The sequence below is a fragment of the Xylocopa sonorina genome, unplaced genomic scaffold, assembly GCF_050948175.1.
Source record: "Xylocopa sonorina isolate GNS202 unplaced genomic scaffold, iyXylSono1_principal scaffold0014, whole genome shotgun sequence".
Classification (NCBI taxonomy): domain Eukaryota; kingdom Metazoa; phylum Arthropoda; class Insecta; order Hymenoptera; family Apidae; genus Xylocopa; species Xylocopa sonorina.
In genome coordinates this window covers 4,244,783-4,266,132 of record NW_027490090.1, presented here as the reverse complement: position 1 = coordinate 4,266,132, position 21,350 = coordinate 4,244,783, and the positions used below count along the sequence as shown (strand labels likewise).

Below are 21,350 nucleotides of genomic sequence, written 5' to 3'. Positions count from 1 at the left end.
TTTGAAAGTTATGCGTACGTAAAACTGCACGAATAGTGGCCAGCGACAGCACTTTAGTATCTTTTGCATTCTGTTGGCGTTTCGTTTAGGTAAAATTAAGTTAAGTACGTCAACAAGTTTCTTGCTTTTATTCAAAATTGGTTCGTAAATGAAATTGCACAATCATCGATTATGCAATAACACAATGTAGAAAACATGAGAAATTCATTTTACATGAAATGAAATGAGAGAATTTCGTTTCAATAAAAAATCTCGAAAATGCAATTAAAAAACAGATAAGAAAAAATGCTAACGGAGAACAGGTAAATTGGTTGCAAATATGTTGGATGAGGTCTTATATAAAATTTTATATAAATTATATTTTATATAAAACATCGATGAAGGACAAAGAATTTAAGACTATAAATTTATTGCTTAAAATTTGACAAAATCGCAGGCCTATTACTTATGAAAAATATAAAGACACGAAGCAGTTATTATTATTGCAGAAACACTGCCACATGCAAAGCAAAAGTAAATACTATCAATATCTTGTAATTTTAACAATGCAATTGGCGTCTAAAATTTTAAGTTACTACTTCTACTTTATATCGTGTCATTATCTAAGATAAGAAAATTTTAAGAATTAAAGAAATTAAATTAGAGAAGATTGGATTAATATGAAGTATATTCTAAGTGACATTTGATTTTTCAAAATTGAAATTAAACGATTTTTACAATTTTCTAACTTTGAAAGTGGTGTAAGATCGATCAAAATTGTGAAGATATCCATATGCAAATAATTACAAGATTTTTTGTATTATATATTTATCTATTTACTTATATTTTGTTAGTACTACTCAGTATTCACCTTCCAAATGAAACGAAACGAAGCAATCATCGAGATGAAGAGCAATTCCACAAGATTTACACATTAAATTAGTTCTGCTAATTTTTTTCTTTCTGTAACTCACACGATACCTGCGTTTTCTGTTGTTGGTTCCTGAAATACGTATCAGCTGGACCTCCAAGTTCTCTTCAAGAACAGGTGAATGATCTTTTACTCAAGATTCGCATATTTTCAATGAAAACGTCATAAAAGTGGAGTTTCTTTGAAGTTTCTTTGTATTATAACGTTGTTGCAGTACAAATGCGTTGTGTAAAGCGCAATTGAAGAGGCACAACGCCACTTTTCGTTGACCATTTTATGGTTTTCCGGATGATAGCTCAGAAATTTGATGATTGCTCGATCTACTGCCTTCGTATATTTACTGTAATCCAAAATAGATGCGGGTGTTTTAAATAAAAAGAAGATTTTTAAGAAAGAAGAAGATTTTTTAAGAAAATAAAGATAATCGCAATCACTAACCAACGCAAATTACCCTTGAAGAGGAACATCCAAGTGCAAATGGTTGTGGATTTTTCAAATAAAAAGCTTTAGAGAAACATGCATTTGCAAAAAATCTGCGATAAAATAAAAATAATCGCAATCACTAACCAACGCAAATTACCCTTGAAAAGGAACATCCAAGTGCAAATGGTTGTGGATTTTTCAAATAAAAAGCTTTAGAGAAACATGCATTTGCAAAAAATCTGCGATAAAATAAAGATAATGGCAATCACTAACAAACTTAAATGTCCCTTTCAAAAGGAACATCCAAGTGCAAATGGTTTAATTTTATCAGAACAACGGTTGAACTGTCTCAATGATTTTAATTATAATTATGCGGCGTACAATTAAATCTTAAACTTAGAGTTTAACTTGACGTAACATTAAACTGAACTAGATAAATATATATATATTTGCAATGTGTACATTCAACACTCTTTAAGAGGTACAATGCTCCATCCGAGGACCAGTCTATCAAAACCGCAGGAGAACAGATTGCAGACACCGCTGTCTTCAGCCCAGGCTACTGATGAGATCATCCTGCGGTGACCCTGAAAATAACATCAAATATTAATACATTTATACTACCTTTTCTACTTTCTTACTATAGAAAATATGGGCCCATAATTATGAAAGTAGTCTAAGTCAAAACAAAAAGAAATGAGTTTATCAGTTATTTCACAGCACATTATTTGAAACTAAATTTTAATCAATGTAATTTTTACGATATAGTCAAAAATGAACGCATTAAACTTTGCACCCTTTTCTTGCTGATTACAGTCCTGGTAGCATTATAAAAATGACAAAGCTTCCAGAAGCCGCAGATTATACGATTAGAAAGAGAAAAGAACTCATTGTATTAGCATTATGTGGAATCAGAGGGTGTTGCAGTTCAACAGTGCCTACAGCAACTATTGAAAATAATTATTGACCAACGCAGACCTTTTACTTAATAGCAAATGATATATAGTTAGAATTAAATGCCATTTTCCCATATTTTTCAGAATAATTCATTCATATCAATATACATGTAAATGCGATAATATATAATCAAACAAAGAAGTTTATATATCTAAGTATGTACATTAATGTACTAATTATGTACATTCGTACGATCGTTTAAGATATGTGCCCACAATTATGAAAGTGGTCTAAGTCAAAACAAAAAGAAATGAGTTTATCAGTTATTTCACAGCGCATTATTTGAAACTAAATTTTAATCAATGTAATTTTTAGGATATAGTCAAAAATGAACGTATTAAACTTTGCACCCTTTTCTTGCTAATTACAGTCCTGGTAGCATTATAAAAATGACAAAGCTTCCAGAAGCCGCAGATTATACGATTAGAAAGAGAAAAGAACTCATTGTATTAGCATTATGTGGAATCAGAGGGTGCTGCAGTTCAACAGTGCCTACAGCAACTATTGAAAATAATTATTGACCAACGCAGACCTCTTACTTAATAGCAAATGATATATAGTTAGAATTAAATGCCTTTTTCCCATATTTTTCAGAATAATTCATTCATATCAATATACATGTAAATGCGATAATATATAATCAAACAAAGAAGTTTATATATCTAAGTATGTACATTAATGTACTAATTATGTGTACATTCGTACGATCGTTTAAGATATGTGCCCACAATTATGAAAGTGGTCTAAGTCAAAATAAAAAAAAATGAGTTTATCAGTTATTTCACAGCACATTATTTGAAACTAAATTTTAATCAATGTAATTTTTAGGATATAGTCAAAAATGAACGTATTAAACTTTGCACCCTTTTCTTGCTAATTACAGTTCTGGTAGCATTATAAAAATGACAAAGCTTCCAGAAGCCGCAGATTATACGATTAGAAAGAGAAAAGAACTCATTGTATTAGCATTATGTGGAATCAGAGGGTGCTGCAGTTCAACAGTGCCTACAGCAACTATTGAAAATAATTATTGACCAACGCAGACCTCTTACTTAATAGCAAATGATATATAGTTAGAATTAAATGCCTTTTTCCCATATTTTTCAGAATAATTCATTCATATCAATATACATGTAAATGCGATAATATATAATCAAACAAAGAAATTTATATATCTAAGTATGTACATTAATGTACTAATTATGTGTACATTCGTACGATCGTTTAAGATATGTGCCCATAATTATGAAAGTAGTTTAAGTCAAAAAATCGCAGGCCTATTACTTATGAAAAATATAAAGACACGAAGCAGTTATTATTATTGCAGAAACACTGCCACATGCAAAGCAAAAGTAAATACTATCAATATCTTGTAATTTTAACAATGCAATTGGCGTCTAAAATTTTAAGTTACTACTTCTACTTTATATCGTGTCATTATCTAAGATAAGAAAATTTTAAGAATTAAAGAAATTAAATTAAAGAATATTGGATTAATATGAAGTATATTCTAAGTGACATTTGATTTTTCAAAATTGAAATTAAACGATTTTTACAATTTTCTAACTTTGAAAGTGGTGTAAGTCCATCTGCAACCCGTAAGTATACATCAGTTTAGTAAAATACTGCCTAAAACAAATTTATATAAGCAAATTACGTATTGGTAAAACAGTAGAAACATTGTCAGACTTCGTATAATTTGCCTAGATTTTTTAATCAACAAATATATTAACATTTATATTATGTGTACATTCGTACGATCGTTTAAGATATGTGCCCACAATTATGAAAGTGGTCTAAGTCAAAATAAAAAAAAATGAGTTTATCAGTTATTTTACAGTACATTATTTGAAACTAAATTTTGTTCAATGTAATTTTTACGATATCGTCAAAAATGAACCATTAGATGGTTGTTGTAATTTCAACATTGTATGGAATTCATTTAGTGTTAATTATGAAAGTGGTCTAAGCGAAAAATTTAAAGACATTATATAAAGATAACTTGAAAATGACGCGTGGCCCTCTTTCACGAGTTTCTAAACTACATAATTAACCGATAAACGATACATTTTTGATAAAACGAATGTCGCAGCCGGATTTTATTTCAACGAAATCGCTAGAAGAGTCGACGACAAGAAGAGTAAAAAATGTCGTGGACGAATTTGTCTTTTGGCTGCAAATACAATGGATGAGATTCTTGAAAAATGAACCTTATCAAATGTTCTATAAAACTTCTTTAGATGATTCTGAATTCCACGTTTTGGATCTTTCACCTAAAAGAGGAAGACCAAAAATATACGGAAATATTAAGCTACTTTCATTATACACCATCACTAGACCAGTAACGAAAGGAAAACAAAGATATTATGTGTTTACTGCCACACATCCCTCCAGTTTTACAAAAACATTTTAAGAATCTTAAAAACTCGAAATGATAAAAATGGATTACTTTTTTTAAATAATTGATAAATGTTCATGAATTATTTCATTAAAATTATCGTTTCAAATAATAAAACTCATAGTTTTTTATCGCTTCAAGTCATTTATAGGACATTCAGTTAATTTTGAAAATGGTCCAAGTCGATTCAAACTTAAAAAACAACATTTTCGTATGAAATTCACACAAAATTTCCTATTCATAATAAATTTCCATTAATCGAGACTAATAAAATTCTAAATAAAAAGGTCGCATAATGTAAAAATATTTTTTAATTTATTCAAAGCAAGAAATATATGACTTGGACCACTTTCAAAATTATGGGCCATTTTCAGAAGCAGAATAAACGCTTAAAATTGTGTATTTAGTGATAAAAGCAATCTCATAAATTATTGTTGATAAAAAAATTTTCTTTAAGATTTGGAAGTCGTTTTAAAGGAATATTCTGTTCTATGATAAAAGTACGATATAATTGTGATGTCTATTAAATTGGTTGAAAGTAGTATAACAATTGAAGAAACTTATGTAGATATTCAAGATTTACTTTAAATGAGCAGAGAATTATAAATTTAAATCTAGAAGAAGAGGATATCGTTGCTTGTAATTTCTATTGGTAATAGCTAGCATTGCTAATCATTTTTATTGCAAATAGTTTCTATTGACAATAGTTTCTATTACTTATAGTTTCCATAGCTAACAGTTTCTATTGTTAATAATTTTCATTGCTGACAATTATTGCTAATAGTTTCCTTCTTGATAGTTTCTCCTGCTAATAACGTCTTGCAAAATTTCCTATTCATAATAAATTTCCATTAATCGAGACTGATAAAATTCTAAATAAAAAGGTGGCATAATGTAAAAATATTTGTTAAAATAGCAACACATATGTTTGCTATTTTCAAAAGCAGGATAAACGCTTAAAATTGTTTGTATTCAGTGATAAAAGCAATCTAATACATTATTCTCGATAAAAAAAATTTTTCTTAAGATTTGGAAGCCATTTTAAAGGAATATTCTGTTGTATGATAAAAGTACGATATAATTGTAATGTTTACTAGATCGGTTGAGGAGAGTAGTACAGCAATCGAAGAAATTTATCTATTGATACTGAAATTTATCTATTGAATTTATCTAGTTGATACGATCAGAGAATTATAAATTTAAATTTAGAAGAAGAATAGGATATATTTGCTAATAATTTCTATGACAATTATATTCTAATATTTTAAAATAATTTCTATGATAGCATTGTTAATCATTTTTATTGCAAATGGTTTTTAGTGATAATAGTTTCCATAGTTAATAGTTTCTATTGTTAATAATTTTCATTGCTGACAACTATTGCCAATAGTTTCCACCGCTAATAGTTTCTATTGCTAATAAATTCTCTTTGCTAATAATTACTATTGCCAATGGTTTACATTGATAATAATTTCCATTGCAAACAATTCCTACTCCACGTTAGTGCTGTAAATAGATTCTCTTGCTAATAGATTCTCTTGCTGGTAATTGTTATGGCAAATTAATAATAATTTCTATTGCAAACAATTTCTACTCCACGTTGGTGCTGCAAATAGGATTCTCTTGCTAATAGATTCTCTTGTAAATAGATTCTCTTGTAAATAGATTCTCTTGTAAATAGATTCTCTTGTAAATAGATTCTCTTGTAAATAGATTCTCTTGTAAATAGATTCTTTTGTAAATAGATTCTTTTGTAAATAGATTCTCTGTGAATAGGTTCTCTGTAAATAGATTCCCTTGCAAATAGAGTCTCTTGCAAATAATTACTATTGCAAATTGCTAATAATTTCCATTGCAAACAATTTCTACTCCACGTTGGTGCTGTAAATAGATTCTCTTGCTAATAGTTTCTCTTGCTCATATATACTCTCTTGCTCATATATACTCTTGCTAATAGTTTGGATTGTCAATAGTTTTCATTGCTTGTAATTTCCATTGCTAATAGTACCTCTTCCAGATAACTATTGCTAACAGTTTGCAGTGTTTATAGTTTCCATTGCTAAAGGTTTACACTGCTGATAATTGCCATTGCTAATAGTTCTGTTAATGGTTTTCATTCCTAACAACTATTGCTAATAGATTTTCTTGCTAATAGATTGCAGTATTTATAGTTTCTATTGCTAAAGATTTGCATTGCTAATAGCAAAAAAAAAAAACAACTAATACGATGTCTGGCATGCTATCCCTTTTTTTCTAGATGCGTTGCTCAATTTAACAAATATACTTGTTAGTACACTTCGTACTAACGTTGTTCTTATTTTGTTGATTAAAATATGCACGACGGCTATAACCGTCATTTGCGTACACATCGCCAACGAGTCAAAGTGTTAATTATAAAAAGTAATCATAGACAAATCTTGGACTTACTTGTCTGCTGGTTCTAGGCAATCTGGCCAATCGTTGTCCATTAAGATCGAACAATCTGATCTGCCTGTTGTCGTGTGGAATGGCGACGATGCCACTGCTGGACACAGCCAGACGATTGGCAGCACTGTCCCCACGTATTGTAGCCAAAGGACTTCGTATGTTCCTCAACTCCCACACCTTCACGCTTCTGTCGTCAGAGCCTGAGACGATTTTGTCCTCGCGTGTGAAAACAGCTGACGTTACTGTCCTGTTAAAAATAAATGGAACAGTACTTAGTAATGTGTCATAGCAGAGGATGAGAGTTAGAGTTTGATGAGAGATGTGATAGTCTGTTTTGAGAATTTATGTAGCGTTTTTGGTAGGTTGAGTTACTTGTTAAGTCCTTTTGGTGGTTTTGTATTAGTATATATGGTTTGTTTTAGTTGGAGTCAGGGTAAATTGAGTTTGTATGGGGTTTTATAGTCAATGCTAAGATGAGATAAGGTGTAATGAAGTCGAAATTAAGCTGAGATCAAAGTTAAGGTAAGATAAGGCAAGTCTAAAGCATTAGCAAAGCTAAGGTAAGTCCAAAACTAAGCTAAGGTAAGGTAAGGTAAGAACAAAGCCAAGAAAAGCTAAGTTAAGACCAAAGTTAAGCTAAACTTAGCTCAACTATGATCAAAGCTAGGCTAAACTGAGCTCAATTAAGATCAGAGCTAAGCTAAACTGAGCTCAACTAAGACCAAAGCTAAGCTAAACTGAGCTCAACTAAGATCAGAGCTAAGCTAAACTGAGCTCAACTAAGACCAAAGCTATGCTGAGCTGAGCTAAGATCAAAGCTAAGCTAAACTGAGCTCAACTAAGACCAAAGCTAAGCTAAACTGAGCTCAACTAAGATCAAAGCTAAGCTGAGCTCAACTAAGATCAAAGCTAAGCTAAACTGAGCTGAACTAAGACCAAAGCTAAGCTAAACTGAGCTCAACTAAGACCAAAGCTGAGCTAAGCTAAGACCAAAGCTGAGCTAAGCTAAGACCAAAGCTGAGCTAAGCTAAGACCAAAGCTGAGCTAAGCCATGACCAAAGCCAACCTGAGCTAAGACCAAAGCTAAGCTAAGCTAAGCTAAGACCAAAGCTGAGCTAAGCTAAGACCAAAGCTGAGCTAAGCTAAGCTAAGTCAAAACTAAGCTAAGCTAAGTCAAAACTAGGCTAAGTCATTTCAGTAAATATTGCATAATCAAACCTAAACTAAGCTAAGATCAGAGCCAAGTCAAGCCATTTCAGTAAATATTCCATAATGAAAGCTAAATTAAGCTAAGTCATTTTAGTAAATGTTTCATGATCAAAGCTAAACTAAGCCAAGTCAAAGCTAAGCCAACTCAGGTCAGTAAATATTCCACAATCAAAGCTAAACTAAGCTAAGATCAGAGCTAAGCCAAGTAATTTCAGTAAATATTCCATAATGAAAGCTAAACTAAGTTAATATCAGAGCTAAGCCAAGTAATTTCAGTAAATAATCCATAACGAAAGCTAAACTAAGTTAATATCAGAGCTAAGTAATTTTAGTAAATATTCCACAATCAAAGCTAAACTAAGCTAAGATCAGAGCTAAGCCAAGTAATTTTAGTAAATATTCCCTAATCGAAGCTAAACTAAGCTAAGCCCATTAGTAATTGAAGCAGTACCCAGCAGTAATTGAAGAACAGAAGACTTGGAGAGCAGTAATTGGAGAACAGAAGACTTGGAGAGCAGTAATTGGAGAACAGTAATTGCAGAACAGAAGACTTGGAGGGCAGTAATTGCAGAACAGAAGGTTTGCAAAACAGTAATTGGAGAACAGAAGATTTGGAGAGCAGTAATTGGTGAACAGAAGACTTGGAGAGCAGTAATTGCAGAACAGAAAACTTGGAGAGCAGTAATTGCAGAACAGAAGACTTGGAGAGCAGTAATTGCAGAACAGAAAACTTGGAGAGCAGTAATTGCAGAACAGAAGACTTGGAGAGCAGTAATTGGAGAACAGAAGGCTTGCAAAACAGTAATTGCAGAACAGAAAACTTGGAGAGCAGTAATTGCAGAACAGAAGACTTGGAGAGCAGTAATTGGAGAACAGAAGATTTGGAAAATAGTAATTGGAGAACAAAAGATTTGGAAAACAGGCTTCATAGATCAAAGTTCGAAATTGTTAGCACTAAAAGACGTCAGTTTGATCGGAAACGAAAAGATGAAACTTGTCAAGTGGGTTGACTGCACGAAGTACAGTTAACAATCTCAGAAACCTACTTAGCCTTGACTTCGCTTAACTTAGCTTCAACTTTGACTTAGTTTATCTATAACATAGCTCAGCTTTACCTTAGCTTTAACTTAACTTAGCTTAGCTTTGACTTAGCTTGAGGTTTGCTTTACCGTAGCTCAAGCTTTGCTTTACCTTAGCTCAAGCTTTGCTTTACCTTAGCTCAAGCTTTGCTTTACCTTAGCTCAAGCTTTGCTTTACCTTAGCTTTGACTTAACTTAAGCTTTGCTTTACATTAGCTTTGACTTAACTTAAGCTTTGCTTTACATTAGCTTTGACTTAACTTAAGCTTTGCTTTACCCTAGCTCAAGCTTTGCTTTACCCTTGCTCAAACTTTGCTTTACCCTTGCTCAAGCTTTGCTTTACCCTAGCTCAAGCTTTGCTTTACTCTAGCTCAAGCTTTGCTTTACCTTAGCTTAAGCTTTGCTTTACCTTAGCTTTGACTTAGCTTAAGCTTTGCTTTACCTTAGCTTAAGCTTTGCTTTACCTTAGCTTAAGCTTTGCTTTACCTTAGCTTTGACTTAACTTAAGCTTTGTTTTACCTTAGTTTTGACTTAACTTAAGCTTTGTTTTACCTTAGCTTTGACTTAACTTAAGCTTTGCTTTACCCTAGCTCAAGCTTTGCTTTACCTTAGCTCAAGCTTTGCTTTACCATAGCTTAAGCTTTGCTTTACCATAGCTTAAGCTTTGCTTTACCTTAGCTTTGACTTAACTTAAGCTTTGCTTTACCCTAGCTCAAGCTTTGCTTTACCTTAGCTTAAGCTTTGCTTTACCTTAGTTTTGACTTAACTTAAGCTTTGTTTTACCTTGGCTTAAGCTTTGTTTTACCATAGCTTTGACTTAACTCAAGCTTTGCTTTACCTTAGCTTTGACTTAACTTAAGCTTTGCTTTACCTTAGCTTAACTTTAACTTAGTTTAAGCTTTGATTTACCCCAGCTTTGCTTTAACTTAGCTCAGCATTGACCATAGAACACATACTAACCCAACTTACCATATCTCTGACTTAAACAGAGCATATACTAACATAAAACCACCAATGGTCTCTTAACAAGAGACCCAACTTACCAAAAACTATATGGATTCCCCAAAACTGACTCTACTACATCCCTCACCAAATTCTCAGGCTCATCCTCGTCCATGATACATTACAGTAGACTACATTTCTAAACTGTAATCGTTTGTGGTTAATGTAATAGAAGGATTTTGGTTCAAGTAGATGAAAAATTTACATAAAAACCACGCAATACTTAAAAATTGTACGACAACAGGTAGTACTAATAAAATAACGACTAATTGGCAACAAATTACCAACACTTCTGACGTGATAATCACCTAAAATATGCAATATTAATCGTAAAAAGCTGCTTGCAATTGTTGGAAGAAGTAAAAATGAATGAACACTATAATATTTAATGTTAAATAATATCAATAATAAAATTATTAGATAGAGAATTAATAATATTAGAATTAGAATATTTATGTCTATTTCCAGTAGAGATTTAAATATTCATTTAATAATTATAGATATAATTATAGATATAATTATTTTTAATTAATATGCTCGAAATATATGTATAAAGATTGTTTAGTCATTTTTATTTACAAAAAGTAATAAATAAATGTTTATACTGTCGATTAACACGAGTGGTATTTTTATTAAGTCGATGGTAAAGGAATATTGGCTTTTTTTATATGGTTCAAACTTTATCTCTGAAATTTTAATAAATTGTAAAATAAATATTGTCAGTATATATAGATCACTTTAAAAAAATATTAGGTGGATATAAAAAGAATGTTGGTTTTTATATGAACTTATCTTTGAAATTCTTGGAATACTGAGCAAAATGGCGTGAAAAATTCTTCTGAAAATTGTCTTAAGAGTTTGTACCAAAATTAAGCTTAAAAGCTGACTTAAAAGTTTCGAGAAAAATAAAAAACTATACAGTATTCGAAAACTTGAATTTTATGTGACTTTTTGACATAAAATTAAAGTCGATATTTTTTCTCAGTCAAAAGTTATAGCTTAAGTTATAATTACTGGAGCCTATTACCAGAATTATGCGCAAAAGATGACTTAAAAGTTTCGAGAAAAATAAAAAACTATACAGTACTCGAAAACTTGAATTTTATGTGATTTTTTGACATAAAATTAAAGTCGATATTTTTTCTCAATCAAAAGTTATAGCTTAAGTTATAATTACTGGAGCCTCTGTCAGAATTATGCGCAAAAGATGACTTAAAAGTTTCGAGAAAAATAAAAAACTATACAGTATTCGAAAACTTGAATTTTATGTGATTTTTTGACATAAAATTAAAGTCGATATTTTTTCTCAGTCAAAAGTTATAGCTTAAGTTATAATTACTGGAGCCTCTGTCAGAATTATGCATAAAAGCTGACTTAAAAGTTTCGAGAAAAATAAAAAACTATACAGTATTCGAAAACTTGAATTTTATGTGATTTTTTGACATAAAATTCAAGTCGATATTTTTTCTCTGTCAAAAGTTATAGCTTAAGTTATAATTACTGGAGCCTATACCAGAATTATGCGCAAAAGATGACTTAAAAGTTTCGAGAAAAATAAAAAACTGTACAGTATTCGAAAACTTGAATTTTATGTGATTTTTTGACATAAAATTCAAGTGGATATTTTTTCTCTGTCAAAAGTTATAGCTTAAGTTATAATTACTGGAGCCTCTGTCAGAATTATGCGCAAAAGATGACTTAAAAGTTTCGAGAAAAATAAAAAACTATACAGTATTCGAAAACTTGAATTTTATGTGATTTTTTGACATAAAATTCAAGTGGATATTTTTTCTCAGTCAAAAGTTATAGCTTAAGTTATAATTACTGGAGCCTCTGTCAGAATTATGCATAAAAGCTGACTTAAAAGTTTCGAGAAAAGTAAAAAGCGATACACTATTCGAAAGCTTAAATTTTTTATGATTTTTCAACGCAAAATTCCAGTGGATATCTTTCTTCAGTAAAAAGTTATAGCCACAGAAAGTTTTCACTAAACGCGTACTTTTGACTCCGTCCACTTTCGTTATTTGTAGGCTTATAAAAAAGTTACTCTGCCAATCGATGATCCACGTATAGATCTACAACTGTGCAAAGTTTGAACAAAATCGAAGAAAAATTCGGGGCGAAAATATAGTTTTTGGATTAATAATTCTTTAAAAAAAAGTAGTAGATTAAATACGAGCATTTATGAAAGTGAAATATCCTTATAAATATTAAATAATTATATACACGTGTGTATTACACAGTAATAATGTATTTTATGAACAAATAAGTAATGAAAATTTAAGTTGAACCTTAAATTCACTTTTAATTCAAAGTTCAACTTCAATTTTAAGTTCAATCATTCCTTCTAATATCATAATGTACAGAATATGCAGTAAAGCAATTAATTTTAAATTCAATCTTAATTTATAAATTTAATTTTAACTTTACATTTACTTTCAATTCAAGTCTTAATTTATAAATTTAACTTGACCTTTAAATTTACTGTTAATTCAAACCTTAATTTATAAACTTAACTTGAACTTTGAATTTACTTTTAATTCAAAGTTCAACAACAATTTTAAACACAATCACTCTTACTACCATAATGTATGGAATTTGTAAACCAATTAAGTTTTAATTCAATTTTAATTTATAAATTTAATTTTAACTTTACATTTACTTTCAATTCAAGTCTTAATTTATAAATTTAACTTGACCTTTAAATTTACTGTTAATTCAAATCTTAATTTATAAACTTATCTTGAACTTTGAATTTACTTTTAATTCAAAGTTCAACAATACTTTTAAACACAATCACTCTTACTACCATGATGTATGGAATTTGTAAACAATTAAGATTTAATTCAGTTTTTAATTTATAAATTTAACTCGAACTTTACATTTACTATTAATTCAAATTTTAATTTTATTATTTATTATTAATTATTTATTAATTTTTTTTTATTTTTATTTTATTTTTTAACTTGAACTTTGTATTTATTTTTAATTCAAATCTTAATTTATAAATTTAACTCGAATTTTAAATTTACGCAGATGAGAATCAACGACTGCACCTTTATTCGAAGTACAAAGCGTCAAACCCCAATTTTCGACAATATCATGAAGCTACATCCAGTTTTAAATATTCTGGAGATAAAATAGCCCTCAATTTGGATTTTCTGAGTAAGAGTAGGACTGAGTGAGGTCATCTTAGCAATAAATCCATGAATTTGTCCACTGGAATTGGCTCCACTGTCGAGCAACATGAATGTGCTTCTGCAAACACGACTTTGGCAGTGCCTGAAGTCACAGAAAAGGTCCTTTTGCTGTCCAAATCCGCTAAATTAGACGCAACAAGGAACTCAAGTCGAATTCAGTATTTTTAACCAAGTTTAAAGCAGAAAATCGCAAAATAGAAAACCCAAATATTAAGTTCTTTTTGTGGTTGCCATTCAGGACCAAAAAACAAACTTCCAGATCACTCTTTTATCGTCAATTATGTGGTCCTTAATTACCCTTTGTAAAGCCAAGAGAACAGAGTTCTTAACATTAGTAAAAAATGTACACAGTGTTTTTTGTTTAATGCAATATGGAAGACCAAAAAGTGCAATTCTCATCAAATTATGCTTCACTGCTTTACAAAAGGCAGTACGTCTAATAAAAACACTGCAAATGAGATTTGTGACGCTAATTGTGATCATTTTATTACTGTTTAGAAGGTTTAAAGCTGGGAATTTTGATCTGAAAGACGAAGAACGCAGTGGACGTCCATCCACACCGCTGATACTGACTTTATCAAGGTCTACTTCGATGAAAAACCAAGGTCTAGTGATTGTAAAACAGCAAATGCCATGAACAATCCACGAGCAACGATTCAAGAACGTTTAACAAAGCTTGGGCACGTTAATTGGTACAAAGTTTGGGTCCCACATCAACTGACAGAGCAATTTCCTGAATTGGACCTTGATATTTGCTTTTTGCTGATCCAATGCAACGAGAAAGAGCAATTTTGAAGAGGTTAATTACTGAAGATGAAGGCAGAGTCGAGAAAAGTGCGCTCCAACAATAGCAAAACCTGCATTTCAGCAGAAAAAAGTGCTGCGTTCAATTTTGTGGGACTGGAAGGGTAATTCTTAGTTACGAGTTACCTTCAGAAAGACAAACAATTGACAGTGAAAAATATTGCACACGATTAGAGAAACTTAAGGACGCCATTAGAACAAAAAGTGCTGAACTTTTGAGTAGATGTGGCGTTGTGTTTCGTTATGACAACAATGCAAGGTTTCAAGTTTCTTTAGCAGTGTGAAATGAACTTCCTGAGTTTCATTGAGGCATTTTGTTACATTCTCCTTACTTTTCAGACGTTGTACTTGAAAGCCTTTGTTTGTTATAGATCATAGCAAGTCGATGGTCAAAAGTAGCCTAAAAATAGCAAATGAAGAGAATACTGAGGGGGAAGGAAATCAAACTGTTAAGAAGAAAGACTTAACTGCATTACAAATTGGCCAAAGTATCTCAATGTGCGAGTTCAACAGAAGTCTGATCAAAAACTGAGGAAAGCACAACAGCAAAGGATCCAACTCATACGGTTTATTAGAAAACCTGTCGACTAATACGACTTTTTAGAATCTAATCCACTTCAAAGCACCTAAAACATCACCAAAATCAAATGATGGGGCCAAATATAACGCGATGAAGGGGTCCACCCAGCCAAATTGTGGATTCAGTTCATCCCAATCCTACGTGGAAAAGGTAAAAACGGAGTAGTGTAGACCGAATATACCCTATTTTGATGAAGAAAGAATGGATTTGCAGCTCCACGCGAGGAAAACCAACTATTTTTCATCACCAGACTGACTTACACGGAGCCAGATAATGAATTCGTGAATAGAAACTGTAGAATCAGAAACAACGTTCATATTTGCAGAGACGAACACAACTAATTCACGACAAACGACCCACAACAGGTCCACAGTACGTTTATATACTATTAACCTTGGCAAATTGGTCCACAGTTTCACATTGGTCCACAAATGATCCACAGCAGATTGCATCGCGAATCTATTGGATACACATTTATACTATTAACCTCTGAGAATAACTCATAATATTGCGATACCTGAAAACAGAGTCGAAATAACTACTTTTTGAGGACAGAAACATGGAATTATTCTAATAGACCGACCACATATAATTAAATCAAACGAAAAATGAGATTTGGTATTCGACCAACAGCATATGAACATAGGTTCGACAATCGAAAACATAATATACGACATTACATTAAAGGCAGTACTCATTAGCAACCACACTGATTTATCTCATCTGGTAGAAACATTACAACACACCCCTAAAACGATGAGTAACGTTAAATTAGGTGAATCCACTATAAGAGCTATACACAAATGTGCGAGTAAAATACTAAATGAATCCATTAATAGTGCAACAGACGAAAGAAGTAGAAGAGCATCGTATTCAAGAAATAGTATTGCAATAAAGAAGACGGAACAGGCTCTCGTACTTTGGATTAAAGATTTAACTAAAAAACGAATCGCCATTCAGAAAGATTTAATTAAAGAAAAAGCTAGACAGTATCTCAACCAGCTGAAGGGTTTAGAACCATCTAGTTATTCTAGTCATCCTGTTTAAAAAATCTGAAGTTTTCTGCGAGCAATGGCTGGTTTACTGGATTTTTATGACGATATGCACTTCACAATGTGAAAATACAAGGCGAGGTAGCATGCACTGATGAAACAGCTGCTAAGAATTGTGCCCATAATTATGAAAGTGGTCTAAGTCAATTGTAATAAAAATATTTCTTAATTTATTCGAATGCAATTCATGAAATATCTCGAAACAAGAAATATATGACTTAGACCAGTTTCATAATTATGGGCACATATATAGTTGCAATCTTAATTTTATAAAAACCATCACTGCATAAATTTAAGGAAATGCCATACATCTTACAAATACTCTACAAACAGTGTTTCAATGTTGGTCTTTGGTACGATTTTAAACAATTGTGGCTAATTATATGAATTTTGACTTTCGTCTTGTAAATAAAATACTAATGAAAGATTTTGACCAATTGCAGCACGCATGAAGCATATTAAAATCCTTATGGCATCGCCATTAATATACATTATTATAAACTTGAAAAGGAACACAAGTGGTTTTAAAGCTGCCAAAAATCGAATTACACTCCTTTGCAGTAACGCATCTGATGCAAAACTATTAAAACCACTTATTATAAATGAAGTTTTACACCCACGTGTGCTAAAAGGCATAAATTTAGCTGAATATCAAATACATTTCATGACCAATAAAAAAGCATGGGTCGCATCAGCTGTTTTTACAACATTGTTCAACGATTGCTTCGTAGCAGAAGTTGAAAAATACATGACAATACACGTAGCAACGTACAAAAAGCAGTGAATTATGTAATGTGCATTTCAATAACACTTCTCTATGTATACAAAGAAAAACTGACTGCTTTCAAAATTTTCCACGTGCAATTTAATTATTAATTTTGTTTGGAAGCACTTGTTCATGTATTTTGCAAATAATTGACGTACTTTCTGAGTGCGACCTTTTTTATGCGATCGCTCACAGTGTTAGAAAATAAAATTTTCTGTAATACGTGCAAAGTTATTTATTACATGCAAGTATTAGTAAAATTTCCAAATATTTTTTTGCACGATTTCTTATCGTGCAGTCCTTATTCACTGCAGAAAAACAGGTTTTACTGTATATGTCATCAATTTGCCACTCAGTGGATTTCATAAATACCAAAAAAATAGACTATTGGACAGAAGAAACTAAATAAAAGCCATCCTGTATGATTATACTGTTGATTACACTGTTAAATGGGCTCAGTCGACAATTGGGACAAGATTGTATCGATTGTACAGTCAATTTGGAAAACAATCAAGTGGCACAAGATATTTTTTCTGCATCTTCTGGACGTGTCAATATGGAATGCGTATTGTCAATGTTACAAAAAGAAAAAAAAATGTAATAATGCGAGCGTTTCATCTTACATTATTGAAAGAAATTTCAAGAAAATACGAGGATATGAATAGTAATATTAATTATTTAAATATAGAGTGGACACCAACTGTTTAGAATTACAGAGAAACATTTTCCATCCTATTGTAAATCTAAAAATTCCAAAAAAGCGTTACGAAATTGCATAATAACATTTTTTATCCTACTGCAAATCTAAAAATTCTAAGAACTCGTTACTAAATTGCAGAACAACATTTTTCAACCTACTGCAAATCTAAAAATTCTGTAAATTGCCTTACGAAACTGTATAATAACATTTTCCATCCTACTGCAAATCTAAAAATTCCAAAAAAGCGTTACGAAATTGCATAGTAACATTTTTCAACCTACTGCAAATCTAAAAATTCTGTAAATTGCCTTACGAAATTGTATAATAACATTTTCCATCTTACTGTAAATCTAAAAATTCCAAGAAAGCGTTACGAAATTGCATAATAACATTTTCCATCCTACTGTAAACCTAAAAATTCTAAAAAATCGTTACGAAATTATATAGTAACATTTTCCATTCTACTGTAAATCTAAAAATTCCAAAAAAGCGTTACGAAATTGCATAGTAACATATTTCAACCTATTGCAAATCTAAAAATTCTGTAAATTGCCTTACGAAACTGTATAATAACATTTTCCATCCTACTGTAAATCTAAAAATTCCAAAAAAGCGTTACGAAATTGTATAGTAACATTTTCCATCCTACTGTAAATCTAAAAATTCCAAAAAAATGTTACGAAATTGCATAGTAACATTTTCTATCCTACTGCAAATCTAAAAATTCTGTAAATTGCCTTACGAAACTGTATAATAACATTTTCCATCCTACTGTAAATCTAAAAATTCCAAAAAAACCTTAAGAAATTGCATAATAACATTTTTCAACCTACTATAAATCTAAAAATTCCAAAAAAGCGTTACGAAATTGCATAACAACATTTTTCAACCTACTGCAAATCTAAAAATTCTGTAAATTGCCTTACGAAACTGTATAATAACATTTTCCATCCTACTGTAAATCTAAAAATTCCAAAAAAGCGTTACGAAATTGCATAACAACATTTTTCAACCTATTGCAAATCTAAAAATTCTGTAAATTGCCTTACGAAATTGTATAATAACATTTTCCATCCTACTGTAAATCTAAAAATTCCAAAAAATCGTTACGAAATTGTATAGTAACATTTTTCATCCTACTGCAAATCTAAAAATTCCAAAAAAGCCTTACAAAATAGTATAATAATATTTTCCATCCTACTTCAAATCTAAAAATTGCAAAAATGCGTAAAAAAATTGTACAGTTTGTTTCAAAAACGATACAAGGCTAAGATTTCGTTACAAATGTGAAAATTGTGACGTAGTTTTACGTGTTATGCACCATGTTTCAAAATATATCATACTTAATTATATTATTAATTATTAAAGTGAATTGCTATACTCAAAGTATGTGTAATGTATATTTTTAAGAAATTAGGATTTTGACGTTTGACTTGACGTGTTTTGTTTTTGACATAAGCTCGTTTACAGTCGTGCTGTCCATTGCCAAAGTCACATTTCAACAAAATAGATTTCCTCGAAAGTGTTGCATTTTCTTGTTTGATTTGAGTTTTGTTGCGATTTGAATCCAAAGGATATTCGCATAATTTTTTTGTAGGAGTACAAAGTTGGTAATAATTCTGCAAATGCAGTAAGCAACATAAACCAAGCTTTTGGGGAGAATACAGTTAGTTAATGAACGAAAAGTGCAGCGTTGGTTTGAAAAATTTAGGTCTTGCGTTGCATGCACTTCATTGTTTCGAAAGATATACAGTTGAAGACTACTAATTCTCATTCACTTAACTAAGTATTCATTTATAAATTGCATATATAATTGATTCATTATCTACTTTGAAGTAACAAATTATTTTTGTCAACTGATCAATTGATCATGATTGCATCTTAGAAGACTTAAAATTACTGTTTGTACCCAAACATTGTTTATTATTTCACAATTCCTTTCGTTGCACTGAAATATGTGTGTCATGAAAGGTGCACATTTTGCACGGTTGAACAATTGAAGACACCATCATTTTTCCATAGAAAATGGTGGCTTAACCCCTTGGCCTATAATCATGAGTCTAAATCGTGGTAAATAATTTGTATCATAAGCAGAACCCAAAAGTGTAACTCGTGGTAAACAATTTGTGTCATAAATGGAACCCAAAAGTCTTACTCGTGGTAAACAATTTGTGCCATAAGTGAAAACCACAAATCTGACTCGTGGTCAGGAATTTATGCATTCAATTCTGCGAATTTATGCGTCAAACCAACGACGTTGCTTATTACTTCACAATTTCTTCTTTATAATTATATATATCATTATTTACTTCTTATAATAATTTACATTTTGCGCCAGTTAAAGCAGAAAGCAGAACAGTTTTTTGTTTACTATAGATTTTCTTGTTTATTATAGCTCGCACAGTTGGCAGATATCGTGCAGGCCAAGGAGTTAAGCGTTGAGGTTCATTTGGAAACTGTAATCTGATACATGAGTGCATATAGTATAGAATTCGTATGGTTCCTTGCTGTGGTAGCTGAGAGCAGAAATGCGACCACAAATGGTTAATTCTTATCGTAGATTTCACTGCAGAGCCCAATGTTTTTAGCATAATCACTCATAAGTTGCTTAAGATGCAACATTGGCAATTTAAGTGGCAGCAGAAACTGTTTTTCTTGGCGATATCAACAATTAATTCGTATATTTTGTACAAAACTGTACAGCACAATAAAAATGAGAAAGCACTGACGCATTTGCAATATCGACAAATTTTAGTCTCTCAATTCGTAGATTTTTGTCAGCAGAAAACAAAAGTTTCTACAGGATTGCAGACGTTAAACAAGTGATCACTGTGACAGTTGCAAAAATTACTTTTAAGATGCAACATTGGCAATTTAAGTTGTAGCAGAAACAGTTTTTTTTTTTTTTTAAGGAATGCAGACACCAATAATTAATTTGTACATTCTGTGTAATTGTAAAAAAAAAATAAACTGTTTGTTTTTAAGGAATGGAGACACTAATAAGTAATTCGTGCATTCTGTGTAAAACTGTACAGCACAATAAAAATGAGAAAGCACTGATGCATTTGCAGTATCGACAAATTTTAGTCTCTCACCTCGTAGATTTTTGTCAGCAGAGAGCAAAAGTTTCTACAGGATTGCAGACGTTAAACAAGTGATTACTGTGACAGTTGCAAAAATCGCTCTTAAGATGCAATATTGGCAATTTAAGTTGTAGTAGAAACAGTTTTTTTTTTTTTAAGGAATGCAGACACCAATAATTAATTCGTGCATTCTGTGTAATTGTAAAAAAAAATAAACTGTTTGTTTTTAAGGAATAGAGACACTAATAAGTAATTCGTGCAATCTGTGTAAAACTGTACAGCACAATAAAAATGAGAAAGCACTGATGCATTTGCAGTATCGAAAAATTTCACTCTCTCAAGTCGTAGATTTCTGTCAGGAGAAAACAAGAGTTTCTACATCGATTTCTGAAACCAGATTAAACGAAAAACTTCAATTAATTAGGAAAGGTTCAAAGAGGGACTGTGTTTTGTGTTTTACAAGGGAAAACAAGAGGATTGCAGACGTTAAACGAGTGATTACTGTGACAGTTGCAAAAATTGCTCTTCAGATGCAACAGTGGCAATTTACAATAGAATTAAAATACAGACTTGAGAGTTTCGATACACTTGCAAAACAATGCAAAACAATTGTAAATTCTTATTTGAAAAACAGTAGAAGCATTATTCCCACTCAGAGAAACCTCCAATGTAACTGTGGATTCTGAATTTTACTTTTGACTTGCAAACTTGCACTTATTACATCAATAAATGTAACTGTGATTTCTGAATCTTACTCTTA

The 21,350-nt window shown here is 31.2% G+C and overlaps 1 protein-coding gene across 1 annotated transcript in view; it reads right to left on the bottom strand.

The window, feature by feature from the left end:
• Nucleotides 1–1,787: 1,787 nt before the first annotated feature.
• LOC143431706 (WD repeat-containing protein 37-like) overlaps nt 1,788–21,350 on the bottom strand; it is a 43,717-nt gene continuing 24,154 nt past the window's right edge. Inside the window, exons 6-7 of the mRNA XM_076908646.1 lie at nt 7,116–7,362; nt 1,788–1,920 (exon numbers count right to left, since the gene is read on the bottom strand). Coding sequence (XP_076764761.1) covers nt 1,798–1,920; nt 7,116–7,362 — 370 coding nt within the window. The 3' untranslated portion in view covers nt 1,788–1,797. The remainder of the gene's footprint in view (nt 1,921–7,115; nt 7,363–21,350) is intronic.